Source organism: Delphinapterus leucas, chromosome 6, assembly GCF_059928025.1.
Source record: "Delphinapterus leucas isolate spDelLeu-1000000601 "Yukka" chromosome 6, BTC_Dleu_Yukka2, whole genome shotgun sequence".
Lineage (NCBI taxonomy): Eukaryota > Metazoa > Chordata > Mammalia > Artiodactyla > Monodontidae > Delphinapterus > Delphinapterus leucas.
Genome location: NC_143134.1, coordinates 116888454 through 116908946, shown reverse-complemented (window position 1 = coordinate 116908946; position 20493 = coordinate 116888454). Strand labels below are relative to the sequence as shown.

General features: G+C 59.9%; 2 protein-coding genes across 4 annotated transcripts in view; one reads left to right on the top strand and one right to left on the bottom strand.

The window, feature by feature from the left end:
• The window catches only part of NIBAN2 (niban apoptosis regulator 2), a 52373-nt gene extending 34470 nt beyond the window's left edge, over positions 1-17903 (top strand). For both annotated transcript variants that reach the window (XM_022578679.2, XM_030761598.2), the window contains exons 3-14: positions 2974-3102; positions 4834-4939; positions 6152-6319; positions 10800-10915; positions 11662-11766; positions 11858-12020; positions 13071-13258; positions 13865-14020; positions 14461-14577; positions 14700-14807; positions 15253-15364; positions 15820-17903. In XM_022578679.2, coding sequence (XP_022434387.1) covers positions 2974-3102; positions 4834-4939; positions 6152-6319; positions 10800-10915; positions 11662-11766; positions 11858-12020; positions 13071-13258; positions 13865-14020; positions 14461-14577; positions 14700-14807; positions 15253-15364; positions 15820-16400 — 2049 coding nt within the window. In that variant the 3' untranslated portion in view covers positions 16401-17903. The remainder of the gene's footprint in view (positions 1-2973; positions 3103-4833; positions 4940-6151; positions 6320-10799; positions 10916-11661; positions 11767-11857; positions 12021-13070; positions 13259-13864; positions 14021-14460; positions 14578-14699; positions 14808-15252; positions 15365-15819) is intronic.
• Positions 17904-17906: 3 nt separating this feature from the next.
• The window catches only part of LRSAM1 (leucine rich repeat and sterile alpha motif containing 1), a 47055-nt gene continuing 44468 nt past the window's right edge, over positions 17907-20493 (bottom strand). For both annotated transcript variants that reach the window (XM_022578680.3, XM_022578681.3), the window contains exon 26: positions 17907-20177. In XM_022578680.3, the coding sequence (XP_022434388.2) occupies positions 20052-20177 (126 nt within the window). In that variant the 3' untranslated portion in view covers positions 17907-20051. The remainder of the gene's footprint in view (positions 20178-20493) is intronic.

Below are 20493 nucleotides of genomic sequence, written 5' to 3'. Positions count from 1 at the left end.
AGCCAGGTTCCAGATTCCTGACCAAAGTCTCTTTCTGTCTTGACCCCCCAGCCTGCCTGGGGTGGAGGGGAGGTCAGGGCTGTGTGTCAGAGCCTCTCAGAGCATCACACCTCCCTTTGATTTGGGGCCCAGAAAAGACTGTCTGGTCTCCTGATGTCATGGCAACCTCCTGACCCTGTGGCAGCAGATGTGGCCTGGCCTGGGTATCTGGCAGGAGCACACCTGTGTAATAGGAAAGATGGCCTTGGACCCAGCCCAGGTGAGCGGCTTCCAGTGGGCAGAACTGGAATGGCTCCCCTGTTTGGAAGGAAATGTCACAGGCAACCTGGGTCCCAATAACCTAAGACAGAAATGGGGTTCCCTGACGCGCTAAGCATTTACTCTGCATGAGAAACGCCTTTGACACCCACAAGGTTGAGTATTTGTGGTAAGAAAACAGAAGTAACATGTAAGCAGGAAGAGTAAGATGAAATCACCCACAATCCCTGAAAAGGAGGAATCTTTGGTCCCATTTTGTCATTCAGTAAAGTGAGGCTAAGTCATGATAACAGTATAGTACTAGAAGTCATCATCATTATCACATACATTGTTTTGGTGGAAATAATAATACAGGGATACTTCCCTGGCGGTCCAGTAGTTAAGACTGTGCTCCCGAGGCAGGGGACATGGGTTCGATCCCTGGCCGGGGAAGTAAGATCCCACATGCTGCAAGATGTGGCAAGTAAATAAATCAGTAAGTAAGTAAATAAATGACATTTCCTCTTAAAAAAAAAAAAGAAAGAATAATACAATAAATAACAATACAATTAATAATAATACAAGTAATGGTAGTAATAAAAACAGCAGTCCTTTTTGTGTGGGCACTGCTCATACAGCCAGTACGACACTGCTCGGAGGGATTGAGATTTAGTCCCATCCCCATCCCAGATGTGGGCACTGAGGCTTGGACAGGTGGAGTCACCTGTCTGGGCTCCCGTGCTGTGGGCCGTGGTGCTGGGACTGGAACTCGGGCTGTCGGAGCCTGGGGACTGTGCTCTAACCATTTACCGAAGATGCCCATCTTGCCATCAGAGAGCTTTGCAGAGTCCAAAATATTTGGCCTGGGCTGTCGGGTTCCGTTTCGTTTCCTGCAGACCTCCCTGTGGACATGTGACTCTGCCATTTGAAAGTCTTAAAAATAAAACCCAAACCCACACCACCTACCCATTACGGGCTGTCCCAGGATCTAGGGGTGGACTTGGGGACGCTGCTGAGCCCCACTCGCCCGGGCAGGCCCGCCTGGGTGGTGAGCTTGTGCCCTCAGCCTCCCACTGCCCAAGCCTGGGCTCTGGCTCTAAGCAGAGGGGAGGACTGCAGACCAGGGGCCTGGGGGTGGGAGTGAGGGTCTGACCAGGGTGTCGGGAGAGCTCTGTCTGCTCTTTCCTTTCTAGGAGAGATGGGGATTCAAGAGCTGGGTTGAGAGTAGGCCCCAGTCTAAATATAGACCACTGAGCCCAGCTTTGTGACTTGGGCAAAGCCCACTCTGTGTGTGTGTGGGGGGAGGTGCATGGTAGGGGAAACCGTTTTCTTTTCCTGTAAATATTTTTATCTCTGGGTAGGAAGCAGTCTTCGGGGGCCCATTGTTTGAGCACAATAGACCCTCATTTTCCAAGAACGTTTTGGCATTTCCCCTTGAGGAGTTGCTGGGGAGAGGAGGCTGCGTGTGAAGGGAGAGGGCTGGGGGGTGAGGATGCCTGGGGAGGGGCCGCTCACCTCTGACTCCAGCTGCGGGGCAGACCCAGAAGCAGAGCGAGGAAGCTAGGAAGGGTTAGGCACCATTAGGACAATATCAATACTCTCTCCCTTTATTACACACGATGTATGTTTCTTTTTGCAGAAGGCACCGTATCTGTTGTAGAACAGCTAGAAGCTGCTGAGAAACAGGAACACTTGACTCCCCGAGCTCCTCCCATCCAGGAGGAGGGCTGCTCCCTTGTGGCCTCTGTCTCTCCTTTCCTGAAGCTTCCCAGTGCGGGTCTGCTCAGGAAGCACTCGCTCTGGGACGGTCACCCCTCCCCCTCCTGAAACAAGTCACCCCTCCCCCTCCCCAAATAAGTCAGCCTGGGGAGCTGGAGAATGACACTGACAGTAACCCCAATAGTGGTCATGGTGGCTCCGCGTATCGTACTGCCTGCCAGGTGCCGACTGCCTGCGTGATCTTTGCACAGAATCCTTGAGATACCTCGGTGAAGTCAGTGCTGTCACCGTCCCATTTGACAGATGAGGAAACTGAGGCTCAGGGAAGTGATGTGACAGGGCTGAAGTCACACTGAGTCAGTGGTCGAGTCAAAGCTAGGGCTTTGCAGGAAGGTCTGGGCGTTTCTGCTGCCCACACTGGCCACTAGTCCTCCAGGATGCTGGTCAGACGGGAACCCTCCAGGCTGAGGTCCCCTCCTCTCCCACCCAGATTCGTGGAGACCATCTTGTCAGCCGTCGGAACTGGGGAGGCTCTATGGAGCCACCGTGGTCAGGTTTTTGTTGCCCCAAGGGGAAACAGGCCCAGAGCTGGAAAGAGATTTGCCCAGGTGCTGGGGCCTTACCAGTGCTGGCCGGTGGGCACGTCCCCTCCGGCTGGAGTGACTGTTGCACACCCACGCTGCAGTGGGGGTGGATGGGGAAGCAGCCTGCCTCGTGCTCTAGAGACCTGTCCCGAGGCAGCTGTGTCTGCCTGGGGCCAGGATGGGGTGGGATTCTGTCTGGGTCCGGTATTGTGGTGCCTGGCCTGGGTTCAAGTCCTGGCATCACCTCTGATCCTCCTGGACCCCAGTGGGGCCCCCTTCACTGCCCTGAGCCTCACTTTCCTCATCTGCCAAATGCGTGTCATGCAGCCCTGCCTCGGGGGCCTTGGTGAGGTCAGGATGGAGGACGTGCTCACCTTCTCGGAGGACCCCATTCCCGTGCTGGGCCTCACTCCCTGCCCTTTCCCTCCCATAGGTGCCCTTGGATGAGCGCATCATCTTCTCGGGGAACCTCTTCCAGTACCAGGAGGACAGCAAGAAGTGGAGGAACCGCTTCAGCCTCGTGCCGCACAACTATGGGCTGGTGCTCTACGAGAACAAAGTGGTGAGGCCCCCAGCCCATCCCAGCTTCTCCCAGGCCTGGCCAGGCCGCTTCTTCCCCTTCTCCGCAGCCTCCCCTGGCCTGCTGTCTTCTACACTAGTTGATGCTGCACGGCCCCCATTCCTAAGCCTGAGACTCCGTACCTCCACCCGCATCCCTCCCCTCCTCCCCGCATCCCTCCCCTCCTCCCCGCGCTGGCTGTTGCCAGGGCCACAGCAGAACCTCAGCAGCCTCCCCCCACCCCTTCCGGCCTCCCCATACCTTGCTGTGCTGCCTGCCCTCTCTAAGCGGCATTTCATCCATCCAGGCACCCAGCTCTCTGGGGTCCCCTTTCACTCTGCCTCTCCCCCCATTGGCCACGCGTTGCTGGCTCCTGCCCACCCCCGAGGCCCTCCGAATCTCTCCATTTCCAGCGCCCTCCTCGCCCTCAGCCACCTTCCCGCCTGGGCTTCCTGCTGCTCCCCAGCCCCTCCCTTCCTTGCTCTTCAACAGCAGCAGCTAACTGGCCGTTCCCTGCCTCAGAGGACCCCTGGGTGGTGGTCCTATCTGTTTCCTTCCTGATGCCCCCCCCTTGCAACTCTGTGCCCTGCAGTGGGGGGATGGGTGTCCTTCGATTGTTCCTTTGCTTTGGGCCCTTAGGGAAGCCCCACCTGGTTGAGCCACAGACCCTTCTTCTACCAGACATTTCTGCCGAACAGCCGAAGGACAGGCTTGAGTGCCCTCTGTTTTGAGGGATGCACCAGACTCACCGGGAGGGCTTGTTAAAAAACAGGTTGCTGGGCCTACCCTGAGTTTGATTCAGGTCTGGAGGGGGCCCAAGAATATGCATTTCTGACAAGTTCCAGGGTGACACTGATGCTGCTAATCAGGGACCACACTTTGAAAACCATTGCCCTGGAGGTTCCAGCCACTCTTAAGGAATGTGTTGAGTGGTGACACCTAGTGGCTGAGTGCAGCATGGCACCCCTGCTGTATGAGCTCCTACATCAGGACTATTTTTTCTCCCCAGGGGTGTAAGAAAGCAGCGGCCAATCCTCATTCTCCTCCCAAGGGGACTTAGGAAGTTAGTGGACAGTTCAGGGAAATGGTCAAAGACCCTGGGCTCTAGGGGCTGACAGACCAGGTTCGCGTGCAGGTCGGCTACCTTACCAGCGGTGTGAACTTGGGGTTAATAATGGTACCCACCTCTGGCTTGTGAGAATTCTGTGAAATGAAGCATGCAGAGACCGTAGCACAGTGCCTGACATGTAATGAGCACTCGGCTAGTGGCAGCTGCTGCTCGTAGAGACCGTAGGTGCAGTGGTGATAATAACAGTCACCTCAGCCGTGCTCCCTGACCCTTGCTGTGCCAGGCAGTGCGCTATGCGTTATGTGGATTATCTCACTGGGCCCTCGTGCAGCCCTGTGAGGTAGGAACTGTTATATTACACTGGTTTTATAGATGAGGAAACTAAAGCAAAGGAGGTGCTTATCCTTGGCCTCACACAGACGGAACTCAGTGGAGTCAGGATTTGAGCCCAGACCCTGGGTCCAGGTCACTACACCATGTTGCCTCTAGTCATGGTGGTGGTCAAAGTCCTCTCTCCCCCTCCTCCCCTTCTTCCTTCTCCTCCTCCTCTTCCCTGACTGGGGCAGGCAACACTGAGTGGGGCCCTGGAGCCAGGGATGGAGACGGGGTTTGGGCTTGGCCATACACGTAACCCCCAGGGACCATCTCTCTTGCCCCCTCCTCAGGCTTATGAGCGGCAGGTCCCACCCCGAGCTGTCATCAACAGTGCGGGCTACAAAATTCTCACCTCCTTGGACCAGTACCTGGAGCTTGTTGGCAACTCCTTACCAGGTAAAGGACCACCCATCCCAGGCGAAGCACCCAGGGATTTGTCCAGGGGAGAGGGCGCCCCTGCTCCTGGAGCTCCAGGCTCCACACCTGCAGGAAAACCAGCTGGGCCTAGAGCTAGCCGCAGGTGCCCGGCACAACCTGAGCCTCCAAAGGGAGGCCTGAGAGGGGTTTTCCTGTGGCCACATAGTGCGTTGGGGTTGCCCCACCCGAGCCCCTGCTTCCTGACCCAGGCAGTCACAGCTGTGCAGGGGGACCTCTCTCTACCCTGCCTCTTCCCTGGGTCCCCGAGAGGCTTCCAGGAGAAGGTGATCCAGGTGCCCCAATTTGTAAACTGCTGAGTCAATACCGCATTTTTTTTTTTTTTTTTAATACCGCATTTGTAAGGAGCTATCCTAGGCGACCCCACCCCATGAGAGACACCCAGAAAACTTGTGGGATGACATCTGCCTCTTAGATGATCCCAGGGAGACCAAGGGGTAAGGGAGATGCTGGCCTTGTGGGGGCAGCTTTTACCCTTGTGTGGGACTTGGTGGCTGAGGGCTCAGCTGGAGTCTGGCTTTCCTGGGTTCCAGCCCCTGCACTGAGAGGGCTGACCTTGGGGTGCTATGTAGACCCCATGAGGTGCTGTGTGTGCTGAGCTGAGCACAGGGACCCAGAGCCAGGGCCCAGAGAAGAACTGCCATTGTCCTGTTATTAACAGGGGTGGCAAGGTCACAGCCCAGGACCACTTATCTCGCTGGATCTCGAATATCCATGCGGACCAAGCAGAGAGAGAAAAATCCCCTTTTATTTATTCTCTATCTCCCACATCCATACCTCCCTCCCCCCTTGGACATTTAAGCCACACTTTGGCCTCTGCTGCTGAAATTTGAAGGGAAACCCAAGAAGGTAATGCTTGGCCTTTGACCCTGAGGGCTCTGACCCTGTGTTATTTGTGCCTCATGCACAGAGTTTAGAACCTGACCCCAGGGAGGTGGCTGCATTACCAGCTCTGAGAAATGGTGCTGGGGGAGTCTGACATTCCTTTAGCCAGGCTGTGGAGCAAGAGAGAAGGAAGTGGCCTCCCCACTGACTCTCTGGTCACCCCGGGACAGGCCAGCTCTCTCTGGACCTGAGCCTGCCCCTCATGGTAGGGTGAGGGGTCAGCTGCTGGCGTCCTCTGGCCGAGGGAAGCCACAGAGGGCAGCTGTTCAGAGGGCACTGTCTCCACAGGGAACACATCAAAATCGGGCACTGCCCCCGTCCTCAAGTGCCCCACGCAGTTCCCGCTCATCCTCTGGCATCCTTCTGCGCGTCACTACTACTTCTGCATGATGACGGAAGCTGAGCAGGACAAGTGGCAGGCTGTCCTGCAGGACTGCGTCCGGCACTGCAACAATGGTGAGCCGCCTTTAGGCACCAGGAGCTGGGAGCGGGGTTACGTGGATTATGTGCTGAGTGGTGACACCTAGTGGCTGAGTACGGTGTGGCCACCCTGCTCTATGAGCTGTTCTGCGTTTCCTTCTGGGGTTGTTCGAAACCACTGTTCTGCTGCCCCTCACCTTCTTCCTTGATGAAAACAGTTCTGTGATGCTCTTAAACAGGATTTGGGATATTGTTCTCAGAGGGATGCAGTTGTTGAGCCCTTGGGTCACAAGATAAAAATCCTGATTCTGCCACTTTCCAGCAACAGGACCTTAGGAGACCAACTTACCTTTTGAAGCCTCTGTAAAATGGGGATAATAATGTCTCCTGGGTCTCAGAGGGTTTGTGAACAGTGAGCATCCACTCAACGCTTGGTAAAGATTTTTTTATGCTACCGTTGCTTTCTTCTCAGGGACCTGGACCCGGGTCTGGGAAGTTCCCTTCCTCCCTCAGGGTCTCATTGTCCCTGTCTGCAAAGTTACAAGGTCTCTCCCAGGTCACTCATTCACTTAACAAACCTTTTAATGTCTCTGAGCCAGACCCAGGGCTGGGCACTGAGGATGCAGCAGGGAAGCAAGACATGGCCCCTGTCCCCGTGCTGCCGGCAGCCTGGCGGGGAGACAGATGTTAAACAGATGAGGACTCCAGGGGGCGATGAGTCACAGCTGTGCTGGGTGCCGGGTGGGAGCCACCTGGGGAACCTGGAGTGTGTGTATGTATTGGGGGGTGCTGATCCTGTGTGTGGGGAGGGGTAGATCAGGGGGCTTCCTTGAGGAGGCCGGGGTTCAGCTGAGACCTGGAGGATGCATAGTTCTAGAGCAGAGGGAGGTGAGTTCCAGACGGAGGTCGCAGCAAGCATGAAGAGAGGCCCAGGGGTGTGGGCAGTTTAGAGGAGGATACACAAGACCCTGAAGTGGGGAGGGGGTGCCTGGAAATGGACCTGGAGGGGGCACTGGGGTCAGGTCTGGAGGGCCTTGTAGGGCTTTAAGGAGTTTGATCAAAAAGGCTTGTGATTGTCTCTCAGCCGGAGGGGTGGGGCATGAGGGGCTTTCTGCCCTAATGGGAGGAGCAACCCTATCCTGGACCCTGAAATTCCTTCCCGGTGACCTGGCCTCTGGGCAGCAGAGGGAGGCTGCTGCTCCTGCCCTGCCCTTGCCTCTGCCCTACTCTCCCCGCCTGGCATGCCTGGGGCGCAGCTCCACCCGCTGGATGGACAGTGGGCACCCACGCCTGGAGGTGGCTGTGCGGTGACTCGGCTCACCCCACCTGTCCCCTGTCCTCTCCGCTCTCCAGGGCTGCCTCTGCCCCAGCTGGAATCTGCCGGGCGGCAGGAACCAGGTCTTTAGTCAGGCCAGCCCCTGCCGCCGACAAAGAGCCTCCTGTTCCCAGGTCCCCGGGGGCTGAGGGGCCAGGACCGGGCCGAGGCGATCTGGGCTCCGGCTGCCTGGCCTGGGGCACCGTCCCTCCTCCTCCCCCCTCCCTGGCCCAGCTCCTCCCTCTGAAGGTTTCCAAGGCTAATGGCAGACCTGGCCAGGTGACCCCAGGCCAGGCCGGGTGGGGACAGACCAGGTGGGGAAGAGCCGCCGTTCGGTTCCCCGTGCGCACAATGGCAGTTGTGATAAGCTTTGCTGGATCGTGGGGAGGAATACATGAGCTGGGTTGGGTAGAGCTCTTGGCCCCATGCCTAGCACATAGCGAGCGCTCAGCCAGGAGGCTGAGGGCTATGGGTGTGGGTCCTGTGGGCAGGAGGGGAGGCCGGGGAGAGCTGCTGGGGCGGGGGGAGAGGCGTCCTGTGGCCGCAAGGTGTTGGGAGCTGACAGGGTGGTTTTGGAGGAGCCTTTCCTCCACCCTGAGGACTGTGGGAAAGTTCTCGGCTTCCTCGGGGGCTGGGCCTGGAATTTGCAGGGCCTGGAATTGCTCACTCCAGGGGCTGCCAGGAAGTGGGGGGTGGCTGGGGAAGGAGGCCGAGCTGGGTGGACACAGTTCGTCTGGCCCCCGCCCACATCCTGCATTCCCGGAGCAGCTGGGGCAGCTAGAGGCAGCGGGGCACGGAGCTGCCCCCTCGGGCTGGGCCTGGGGTGCAGAGGTCAAGGCCTCTTCCTGTCTGCCTGCTGTCCAGGCCTGAGGAATGTAGCTTCCTTTCTCAGCCTGACCCTGAGGACCCCACAGGCAGGAAGTCTCCAGGTCTCGCTAGAGTCGGCCAGTCTGGGTTCAGGCCCTGGGGCTGCCATTCCCTAGCGGTGTGGCCTCGAGCCAGTGACTTTGCCTCCCTGAGCCCGTTTCCTCATCGGGGTGTGGGAATGCGTGTGCGGTCTCAGCCTTAGTCTGCCGTAACACGGGACCAGAGACTGGGCGGCTTAAACAACAGAAATTTATTTTTGCACAGTTCTGGAGGCTGGAAGCCCGAGATCCAGGTGTCAGCAGGTCTGTTTTCTTCCGAGGTGTCTCTTCCTGACCAGCAGGCAGCTGCCTTCTCCCTGTGTCCTCACACAGTCCCCGCTCTGTGTGCGCAGTTTGTCCAGATTTTTTCTTGAGGACACCAGCCATACATATGGGATCAGGGCCGAGCCTGAGCCCCTTGTTTTAACTTAATTTCCTCTCTAGTCCCTGTCTGCAGTCAGTCACATTCTGAGGGCGCTGGGGGTCGAGACTTCAACATAGGACTTTGAAGGGACACAGTTCAGCCCCTCACAGCCAGGCTCAGGGGAAGAGCTCGGGAGGGGTCACCTGCCCTTTTGATTCAGCCACTCGGTGAGCAGAGTAGGGACGTCCTGAGGGTCTGAGGCGGCATCGGCGGCCTCCTTCCTGCTGCCCAGCCCTCTGGCTCAGCGTCCTGCCGCCTGGAGAGCGACCCTGCCGGGTACACCCGGCTTGCCGTCTGCAGACTGTAAATGCCCCAGTGTGAGAAAGGCTGCATATAGCGCATGGCTGGATTGTTCTAGGCAAAACCTGGTCTCTGGGAGACGGTGCACCTCCTTAAGCCTGAGGGGCTTCCTCCCCTGGCCCAGCTGGGCAGCACCCACCCCAGGGCTCTGCGCGGCGCCCCAGCTGGGACACCCCTGCTCTGCCCCTGTCACTCCCTCCTCATCTCAGGTCCCTGAAATGCAGGGTGAGACGCCCCTCACGCCCCCATCCCGGTCCACGGAGCTGCCACTGCAGGGCTGGGGCTGGGCCTCAGTTTCCCCACCTCTGAGCTCTCTTCCAGCCCCACCAGGCAGTGTGATTCCTGGGTCAGCGGATGTGGAGGGGGAGGGGTTCTCCCCACGCCAGAGAGGGGCTTCTTCTCTGGGGGGGTGACTCAGCCCGTAGTCACTGCAGTGGAGGTCGGGGTTTCGGAGGCACTGGCTGCCATTTCCCCTTCCCTTGGCTCTGGGGACACAGCGGTCAGAGGCTCGTGGCCAGGGTAGCCGCCAGCTCGCTGGCTGCGAGGTGTTTAACCACGTTCGTCCCGAAGTCAGATGTTGCGACTTCCTGCAGCCTGCCTCCCCAGCGCCCAGTCTGAGGCCCATGCCTTGTTCACTGACCCCTTCGCCAGCACGGGGGAGGTGGGCAAACTCATCTGGGCCACCACCGCCACCATCACTGACAAGAGTGAGAAGTGGTATTTCCAGCCCCCTGGATGCACGGTGGTGAGCAAGGCGGACCCAGGGCAGCCGGAGCCATTCGTGGCTGCATTACTAGTAAAGTGCGACGTGGTGCCCGCTGGGCCCGCCCCCGGGCCCTGCCTCCGCAGTCCACACTGTGGTCCCTGCAGCCCCACAGTGGGTGTGTGAGGCCAGGCTGGTCATTGTTCCCACTCTTCAGAAGGGAGAACTGAGGTCCCTTAGGGTTCAATGACCTGCAGCGAGGCTATGAGGCAAATTGGGCTCGTCGCCTATTTTAATAAATCCAGTTTTATCGGCTCGTTTGTTCACACACTGCCTGCGGCTGCTTTCCTGCTACAACGGCAGGTTGAATGGCTGGGACGGAGATCGTCTGGCCCACAAAGCTGAGACTGTTTACTGTCCTGCCCTTTGCGGGGGAAGTTGGCAGGCCCCTGGTGGAGGGAGGGTCTCTGGGTGCCTCTGGTATGCCGTCTGCCATGCTGGGTGGCCTCTCCTTGGTGGTGGTGGTGGCTTCTGGTCCTGGCTCTGCTGCTCACTGGCCTTGGCCCCTCGGCAGTGGCCTGACCTCGGAGCCTGTTTCTTCATCTGGAAAAGCAGAGGAAACGACAGTGCCCACAGCTCGGGCTGGTTGGGAGGATTGAAGGAGATGAGGATACAGAGCAGGGCTGTCTTACTGTCCACTGCTGCTGGTGGGTTCTTATCGTTACTGTCACTGCAACAACTACTGATGCTCTTACTACAAGAGCTGTGGGGGTCAGAGGTGGGGGGAGTTTGGGCAGTCAACCCATTGGTCTCGGTGGAGGGCACAGGCCATCCTACCGACCTCCTCTCTACATCCCTCTCCCGGGCAGGGATCCCCGAGGACTCCAAGGTGGAGGGCCCCGCATTCACTGACGCCATCCGCATGTACCGCCAGTCCAAGGAGCTGTACGGCACCTGGGAGATGCTGTGTGGGAACGAGGTGCAGGTGAGGCCATGGAGGCTGGCGGGGAGGCTGCGCAAGTCAGCGCGGGGCCACAGGCAAGGGCGCTGGAGCCTGGCTGCAGGTTTGGACGGGTGGAGGCTGAGGTGATCCCACAGGGGGAGCGGCTTGTTATTTTGTTCAGTCATTAACTGAGCACCGACCCTGGACTAGGTGTTGGGGGGCACTGTAGGAGGGACGCAGTCCTGGCCCTCAGGGAGCTGCCTAGAAGGAGAAACAGACGTTTGACAAGTAAACGCACACGCTTGCATGTGCGGGCAAGGGGGGAAGGGTGTGGTTTTCCAGACAGGGTGGCAGCATGTGCAATGGTCCTGAGGTGGGGCCCCTACAGGATCCTACAGGACACCCGAGCAGGTAAGCTGGGACCTGTGGGAATGATGCTTAGGAGGGAGGGCAATGGAGACGTGGAGCAAAGAGCAGCTTTTTTTTTTTTTTGCGGTACGCAGGCCTCTCACTGTTGTGGCCTCTCCCGTTGCGGAGCACAGTCTCCGGACGCGCAGGCTCAGCGGCCATGGCTCACGGGCCCAGCCGCTCCGCGGCATGTGGGATCTTCCCGGACCGGGGCACGAACCCGTGTCCCCTGCATCGGCAGGCAGACTCTCAAGCACTGCGCCACCAGGGAAGCCCAGAGCAGCTTTTTGAGGGGGGGTTTGAGTGGCCGGGCTTGCCGGAATATGGAGGGGGCTGGGCATGCTCCAACCCCTGCCCCGGCCTGTGCCTCCTGGTCCTAGATCCTGAGCAACCTGGTGATGGAGGAGCTGGGCCCTGAGCTGAAGGCAGAGCTCGCCCCCCGGCTGAAGGGGAAACCGCAGGAGCGACAGCGGCAGTGGATCCAGGTGGGCAGGCCTGGGCTTGGGAGCAGGGGTGGGAGGCCTGCAGCCGCCTGGCACCCTCGGCCTGGCGCTGACACCTCCGCCCTGCCCACAGATCTCAGACACCGTGTACCGCATGGTGTATGAACAGGCCAAGGCACGCTTTGGGGCCGTGCTGTCCAAGCTGCAGCTGGCCCGGCCAGCCATGGAGGCGGTCATCCGCACCGACATGGACCAGATCATCACCTCCAAGGAGCATCTGGCCAGCAAGATCCGAGGTAGGAGGGCCACCTGCTATGGCTGTCATCACCTGGTGGACGTGCTGGGACCACCCGCCCTCCGGGGTCAGGGGGTCCCTCCTGCCTGTTTCAGGGATCCGTTTGCATTTCACAAGAAGGACTTAATTCATTGATTATTTTTAAAACACCAGAATCAAATCTGAGGCATTGTTCTTCCAACCCCTGTGAGTTGTTTGCCAGCTGTTATTTCTATAGACTCAGATCTTGGTGACCTAAATGACGTTGAGGAGGTTCAAGCCTTCTGTTCATCTTTGGTCATCAGATCTACCATGTGTCATTTTAGCGACATCAGCTTGACTTTGGTGATTCACATTCAGCCAGCCTTTCCCTGGTCAGCTGATGCTCCTTTCTGTTCCGAGCCTGATGGGATCTTTTCACTCACTTGTCATCCATCACATGCTGGCCACAGTTGTGACTGTTGTCAGTTGCCCGAGGGTTATTCTCTAACCGCTGTATCACTGTGAGCTGGGGAGGACACCGAGAGTTGACATTTATTGTGTGGAACAAATAATGTTTGCTGGGCAGGGGAGAAGGAGGGACGTCAAAACACCCCCTGGCTAAAAAATGCCTTCGTCAGAATGTCTTGGAGACGGTCCCTGCCCACAGGGAAGCAGACTTTTCCATAGTTGGGCTGAGTCAGGCCACACCATTCCAGGGCAGAATCGGGGTTTGCAAAACCCAGAGGCTCATTGAAGCCACTGAAGTGTTTTCCTTTTTTTTTTTTTAAACGAAGGAGCAAGACCCCCAAAGGTGAGTTCTCTTCCTCTAGCTAAACAGAAAAACTGCCAACCTAGAGACCTTCACACTAGCAGTTTTCTTAGTTTCTTGCCGTCACAGTGTCCGGAACATCAGGGGCCAGTCTCAGAACTCCCTGTTATTTGTGCTGCATTGTCAGCTGTTCCTCAAGAATCCTTCAGTTTGCTAATTTTCTTTAAAGAATAATACGACAGCCTGCCTCTAGCCTGGGGGTCTGGGATGGTGGGAGTTGCTACCGGGGATGCCATCCGCTAACCAGCTCCCTCGGTGCAGCCTCCATCCTCCCCAAGGCGGAGGTGTGTGTCCGGAATCATGTCCAGCCCTATATCCCGTCCATCCTGGAGGCCCTGATGGTGCCCACCAGCCAGGGCTTCACCGAAGTGCGGGACGTCTTCTTCAAGGAGGTCACCGACATGAACCTGAACGTCATCAATGAGGGCGGCATCGACAAGCTGGGCGAGGTGAGCCAGGCATGGCCCCGGGTTTGGGTTTGGTCTGGCCCCCGTCAGGCCCTCACTGTGATCAGGGCTGGCCGCTCCCCTCCGGGGCATAACCTGTGAACGGAGGGTCTGCGTGCACCCCACAAATGGAGCCAGCCTCTCTCACTTCTGAGTTCTCTGGTTCTCGGGGTGAACGGTCTTCCACAGACCCCATATTGGGGTCATCGGCTGCCTGGAACCGCACATAATTGTCAGGTATAGATGGAATTGGTCTTGTAATCTTAGTGTCTTCTACACCCCAAACTGAGAAGTCCATTGACAATAATAATCATAGAATTTGAGAGCCACAGACGGCCTTAGAGATCATGAAAAACCAGCTCCTGGTTTGGAGGCTGAGAGAAGGTGAGCGATTTGCCCCAGGTCACCCAGCGCCCGGGCTGGCCTCTCCCCACACGCTGTGTTGCCTTCAGATCCTCCTCATGCTTCCTGCCCCGGGTCCTCCAGCGCTTGCCCTTGTGACTGCCACCCCCGGATGGCCTTCCCGGGTGCCGGGCCCAGGGGCTGGGGGGCTGCCTGGCTCCTCTGGCGGCCCCAGCTCAGGTCCCGCGTGTCTCTGCCTCCCTGCAGTACATGGAGAAGCTGTCCCAGCTGGCGTACCACCCCCTCAAGATGCAGAGCTGCTATGAGAAGATGGAGCCACTGCGGCTCGATGGGCTGCAGCAGCGTTTTGACGTGTCCAGCACGTCTGTGTTCAAGCAGCGAGCCCAGATCCTCATGCGTGAGGTGAGCCCAGGGTGCTACCCCAGCTGCCCCCGCCGTCCCCATCTCCTGGGGAAGAGGCTGCCTCTGTGGCCTTCCTCCCCAGCCCCCTCCTCGTCATCCCTACGAGCCTCGCTGCAGACACACTCGGCCCGCGTGCTCCCCGCTGCTCTGCTCTCTGGTCTGTTTGGACCCTGTCCCTCTGCCCCCCTGGCTAATTCTGACTCATCTTTTGGGTCTCAGAGACCCCTTCCTCCGAGAGGCCCTTCTTGCTCCCTAAGCCCCTTCCCACAGGGCCCAGGGCCTCTGTTTCCCTGAGGCAGGGAGTGGCCCCGGTGCCCGGCCCTGAGCCAGCACACTAGACAGTACAGGAGCAAGTGAGTGACCGGGCCGCTGAGCACACGGGCGCCCCCTCCTCCCGGCGGGCACCCCTTCACGTGCCCCGTGGTGTGCCCCGCCGGCAGCAAATGGACAACGCCGTGTACACCTTCGAGACCCTCCTGCACCAGGAGCTGGGGAAGGGGCCCACCAAGGAGGAGCTGTGCAAGTCCATCCAGCGCATCCTGGAGCGGGTGCTGAAGGTGAGCCGCCCGGCCAGGCCCCACCCCTCCATCCAGGGGGACGCTGGGGCTCGGGTCAGACCAGGGACCGGTGGAGCTCCCTGACCCAGAGGCTCCTGTGCCCTGGCCGCTCTTCCTGGCAGAAATACGACTATGACAGCAGCACCGTGCGGAAGCGCTTTTTCCGGGAGGCTCTGCTGCAGATCACCATCCCGTTCCTGCTCAAGAAGCTGGCACCCACCTGCAAGTCGGTGAGTGCGCCCTCTCCCCCCACTGCGCTCCCCCTCCCCCCTCCACTCCCCTCCTTCTCTCGCCTCTCCTCCTCCCCCCTTTCTCCACTCTTCCTCCCCTCCCCTCAATCCTCTCTCCCCTCTCCTCCCCCCACTCCTCCTCTCCCCCTCATCACTCCTCTCCCCACTCCCCCTCTCCCCCCTCATCACTCCTCTCCCCCCTCATCACTCCTCTCCCCCCTCCCCTCCCCCTCCTCCCTCCCCTCCCCCTCCCCTCCCCCTCCTCCCTCCCCTCCCCCTCCTCCCTCCCCTCCCCCTCCTCCCTCCCCTCCCCCTCCTCACTTCTCTCCTCTCCCCATTCCCCTCCCCTCCCCTCCCCTCCCCTCCCCTGCTAGCCCCAGCCCTGGGCCTGACCAACAGCCCTTGCCTCCCCTCTCTCTGCCCCACCCACACCCCCACCCGGCAGGAGCTGTCCCGGTTCCAGGAGCTGATATTCGAGGACTTTGCCAGGTTCATCCTGGTGGAGAACACATATGAGGAGGTGGTGTTGCAGACGGTCATGAAGGACATTCTGCAGGGTGCGTGCCTCCCGGCCCCCGGGGGCTGACTGCAGAGCTGGGGGGGGGCGGTGCTGCTGTTGGGACCCTTACTGCCTGGAGGGTGGTGGAGGTGGCTGCCCCAAGGTCTTCCTGGTGGGGTCAGCTAAGCTACAAAGAAAAGAGGACTTAGGCCGTGGGCTGGGGTGGGCCCACTACTAGCAGTGTGGCCCCAGGAGGGTAGCATCGCATCCCTGTGCCTTAGTTTGTTTGTGGGTCCTTGACATTTTGGGGAGCATCTGAGTGACAGGGTGTAGGGTCACAGCCCCTGCTTCCTGGCATTGAGGCCTGAAATAAGCCTTGTCCCAGTCACAGCACCCACTTAGGCCGAGGGGGGCCTCTGGGGGCTGATGCAGGTCACAGCTGGGCAGTGTAGGGTGTGCTGGCGGCCGTCAGCCCCGCGGTAAATGTCCCGACACCGCCCTCTTGTCCTGTAGCTGTGAAGGAGGCCGCCGTGCAGAGGAAGCACAACCTGTACCGGGACAGCGTGGTCATGCACAACAGCGACCCCAACCTGCACCTGCTGGCCGAGGGCTTGCCCATCGACTGGGGCGAGGAGTGCAGTGGCAGCAGTGACAGTGGTGGGGGCCCCGGCAGCCCTGGGATCCCGGAAGCAGCCACCCTCTTGGAAAAGCGCCGGCGTGCCAAGCAGGTGGTGTCCGTGGTCCAGGACGAGGAGGTGGGGCTGCCCTTCGAGGCTGTCCCTGAGCCCCTATCACCTGCGTCCGCAGACAGCATCACCGAGCTCCGTGGTCTGCTGGCCCGGGATCTGCAGGCTGAGAGCCCCCCGCTGGCCGGCCCCCTGCTCAATGGGGCCCCCGCCCAGGAGAGCCCCCAGCCCGGGGCAGCCCCTGAGGCCGCCTCACCCCTCCGGCAGCTCCCGCCTGGAAAGGCCTCGGACCTCGAGCCTCCCAAGCCCAGTGACCAGGAGACCGGGGAGCAGGTGTCCGGCCCTGGCGGCCGCCCCCCAATCCATACCACCACCGAGGACGGTGCAGGGGTGCAGACTGAGTTCTAGGCCAGTCGCCCCCGAGCTTCTGTCGGACATGGCACACGGGCCAGCCCCTGCGGCTCTGGGCGGGGAGCGCTGGATCTATGCCTTCCAGGTGGGGATGGGGCCAGGCTGGTGTGGCACCTCTGGGGCGGGGACGGGCCCACCTGAGTCACTTTATTGGGTTTGGTCACACTTGGTCTGTTTTCTCTTATGTGGGATGATCTCGGCTTTCCTCCTCCTGCCGGGGGCAGAGCACAGCGGAGGGGGCTGGGAGCACGCGGTGGCCCTGGGTCCCTGAGTCCTGCGTCCCTGTCCTGCCTCTGTGGCCCGTTTCCCCCGTGGGTCTTGCCATCCTTGGGAAGAGGGCGGTAAGAGTAGCATCTGCTGTGACACAGAGCCCATGGATCCTCTGCTCTCACCAAGGGGCTCGCTGGAACCAGGAAGACGGAGCGCTGAGGCCCGTCTCGGCCCCGCTCCTCCCTCCTCCCGGCTGGGCCCCAGAGGCCAGTTTTGGAGTGGATACTGGCCTTGCTGTCCTGCCCCGGGTGAGGGGTTGTGCAAGGAGGGGACTTCAGGCTGGGGGAGAGCTGCCTCGCGGAGGGGGATGGGGCCGTGGGCCCGGGGAGAGAACAAGAAAGGCCTGGAACGGGCTGGTCTGGGGAGAGGAGGGAGAGGGCGTGTCTGAGGGAAGGAGGGCGTGACCTATGCAGAGGTACTGCTGGGAGGGTGGGCGCGGTGGCAGATGGAGGGCTGCTGGAAGCTGGGCCGTTGCCTCCCCCTCCACTTGCTGGGGTCCAGTCTCCGGAGTTCCTCTGTCCCCGTGCTGGGCTCGGGGGGTGGGGGGTGGTGGCATGTTGCTCAGTGGCAGGGCCGGGTGGGTGTGGACTCTGCAGGCCACTTCCAAGGTACGCGTTGTCCTCCCAGGGAGCTGCGGGGCTCGTGAGGGGCAGGGGGATGGGCCGAGGCACCCCAGGGCACCACTGAGCTCTTGGGTCAAGCTGGGGCTCGGCCCCTGCTTCTCTGAGTTTCCAGTCACCCCATCCTGAAAACTCCAGGACTCTTCAAATGTTCTCATGAGTCACGTGGGGGCCCAGCCATCCCCCTTCCTGGGGTGAGGGTCAAGCCGAGACCATCCCCAGGGACTGGGGCCTCCTGGCCTTCCCAGACCCCCTCCCCTGCTGCTTTGAGGGGAGGGTGGGCAGGGCAGAAACCGAGTCCTTCAGGGTCCTCAACGCCATCCCAGCCCTGCATCCTCCATCCCCTCGATCTCCTTCCTGGACTGGGCCCTGGGACCCACAGGACGTGAAGCACTGGCTGGTGCTCAGGGACCCCACCCCCCCGCCCCCCCCCCAGTCCCCCAAGCCCTAAACTCAACGCCTCACTAACCTCTTTTACCAACACGTTCCGTCTGAAGACGCTCTCCTCTGGTGCCTTCTTTTGTGGTTTTCCAATCATCCTCAAATCTTGTATTGAAAATATTATGCAAAATGTTTAAGCTTCTACTAATCAATAAATGCTTTATTTAAAGCCAGTGGCCCATGTGTGGTGCCAGCAGGGGGAGACCTTTGCTGGAGACTGACTAGGAGCATCTGTGTACCTTGACTTTCTGGGATAGCCGCTTGACCGAGTGCTTACAGGTGCATGGCCAGAGTTCTTCTATTATCCCATTTTACAGAGGAGAAAACTGAGGCTTGGAGAGAAGGGACACAGCAGGTAGGTGACCAGCCTGCTGGCAGCTCAGACGGTTTCCTCAGCCAGATCCATGCAGGGTGCACCTCTGGCAGTCTTGGGTAATGGTGAGGGCAGGAGGGCAGCTACTTTATGGCCACGTGGCCCTGGGGTGCCCATGACGGGTGGGCCCGAGGCTCACACTAGATCCAAACAGTGATGCCAGTGTTTAAGACTCCTGCTCACACAGCTAGTACTTACTGTGGGCCGTGCACGTTACTTGCAAGACTAGGAGCCTCACAGCAGCTCCAGGCGGCGGGCACCATTGTCACATTTCACCGATGTGTAAACTGAGGTCCAGGAAGGCGGGGAACCTGGGCTGAGGCTATGGGGCCCCCATCACCTTGGGGGACGGTGGCCAGTGGCTGAAGGCTTGTTAAGGGCTGAGGTGAGGAAGCAGGGGCTCAGCTGCAGTCTTGCTGTTGACCTTGGCAAGGCACTGAACTCAGCCTCAGGCTCCTCGTCTATCTATAAAAGGGGGGGCCTATTGAGGGTTCAAGGAGACCCGCCAAACACTGTGCTCTGCGAGGTGGCCCTGCCCACCTCAGGCCTCAGTCTCCCCTCTTAGCTAAGCAGAGCCCAGCAGGGTGTGTGGGGAGGGAAACCATCAGAGGTCCCCCGGGTACCTGGAAAGCAGGACTCACACCACATGGGCCCTTCATCCGTCCTGTTTCAGCCCGCAGGACTGTCACAACAAGGCAGGGAGAGTGAGGGCCTGTCCCCTGCATCCCGCCGGCTCTTACGCTGTGCCTGCGATGAGCAGTCAGGGCTCCCTGGTGGCCGCCGGCCTACGTCAGGGCTCCATCGTGTCCCTTGCTGACCAGATGGGGAACGAGGATGTGGAATGTTGGCCAGAGTCAGAGTTAGTTAGCTGGAGGCAGAGCCCAGGTGCCCCGAGCAGGCCTGCCTCCAGCCCAAAGGAAAAGCTGCCCCAGCTCAAAACCATCTGCCAGAAGGTGCACGATAAAGGCGCCTCTACAGCGAGTACCAGGAGCACGGCTCCTCCCGCAGTTGTGCAGTGAACAACCTGCGTGGCTGCATGGCTTCAGGGGTCAAGATGCCTCTAGGCTCCAGAGCCAGCGCCACCACATTCCTGTCGCAGGGCCCGGGACATCCAGCCCCCAGGTCTGGGTTAACGATAACAGAGCACATAGCACAGCCCACACGGCACCACAAGCTCCGCAGACTTTCTGAGCCCTTCTCTTAGAGCCCTGGTCTCTCTACCTGCAACAAGGGAGGTTTGGATAACTTCACCTTTGGGAACACCGCACCTTCCCGCTTCCCTTCTGACTCAGCTGCGACCCCCTCCCCCTCCCCGGGCTCCATCAGGACCTAGTGATGACTCTGGAGGAGCAGGCTGGAGATGGGTTTATTGACGTTACTGCTTTGGGTCTGCAAAGCTCAGTACCTGCCCTGGAGCTGCGTGGGTGAGGAGGTGCAGATCTGGAGAGAGGAGGGGCCCAGCGTGCGGGGAGCAGCAGAGGGAGGCGAGGAGGGGCCGACGTCGCTGCGGCACCAGGCCCGCCCTGAACACATTCTGGCCAGTCAGTCCGAGGACACGGTGGCCTCCCCACCTCTCCCCTCGGCCAGGGCCCTCCTGCACTCCCACCACCCTGCCCCGTGGGACAGCACTGCCCAGGCTCCCCTGCTGAGGCTCCTGGGTGGGGGGGGCGTGACTGCCAGAGGCAGCTGAGACACTCAGGCCTGCGCTCAGATGGAGGCACGCTGGCACCCCACACCCTGTCCTCGTGCGGCGAGGGGTCCTCTCTGCTCCTCCACAGTATTCACGCTGGCTCTGTCCTTGGTCAGGAACACTCCTGTCTCCGCCTGGGCCAGGACAGAGGGGCCCGTACTAGTCCATGGAGAACAGCGCGGGAGCTGGAGCCCTGGGCCCACAGGTGGCAGAGGCGGGGCTGGAGGTGTCAGGCCCGGGCCGGCGGCCGGCGCTCAGCGGCTGTGGTAGATGCGGAGGCGCTGGGCGATGTCCTGGCGGCACAGCGGGCAAGTACGCAGCGGCTGGCAGCACTGCTGGCAGCAGCAGACGTGGCCGCAGTTGAGGAAGATCATCTGGGCCTGAGGAGAGAGTGCGGGAGCGTCTGGGAACCAGCCCGGCCTGATTCCCCGGGGATGGGGCAAGTGAGGCCCCCAGAGATCTGACAGCACGGTCGTCACGCTCCACCGCCCGTCTTGGTCACTGTCTGCCCCTCTCTGTAACAGCCGTGCACGTTTGACAGCCCCACCCTATCTCACCAGCCTGGCTGTCGGATGTGCGTTGTTCCCAATTTTTGGTTTTTCTATGCAGTTTGCCCAGCCCCTCGGTCTCAAAACCACCCCAGCATTATGGATTAAAAGCCATGGAAGTGTGTCTATTCTTTGCTTTAGCATTTCC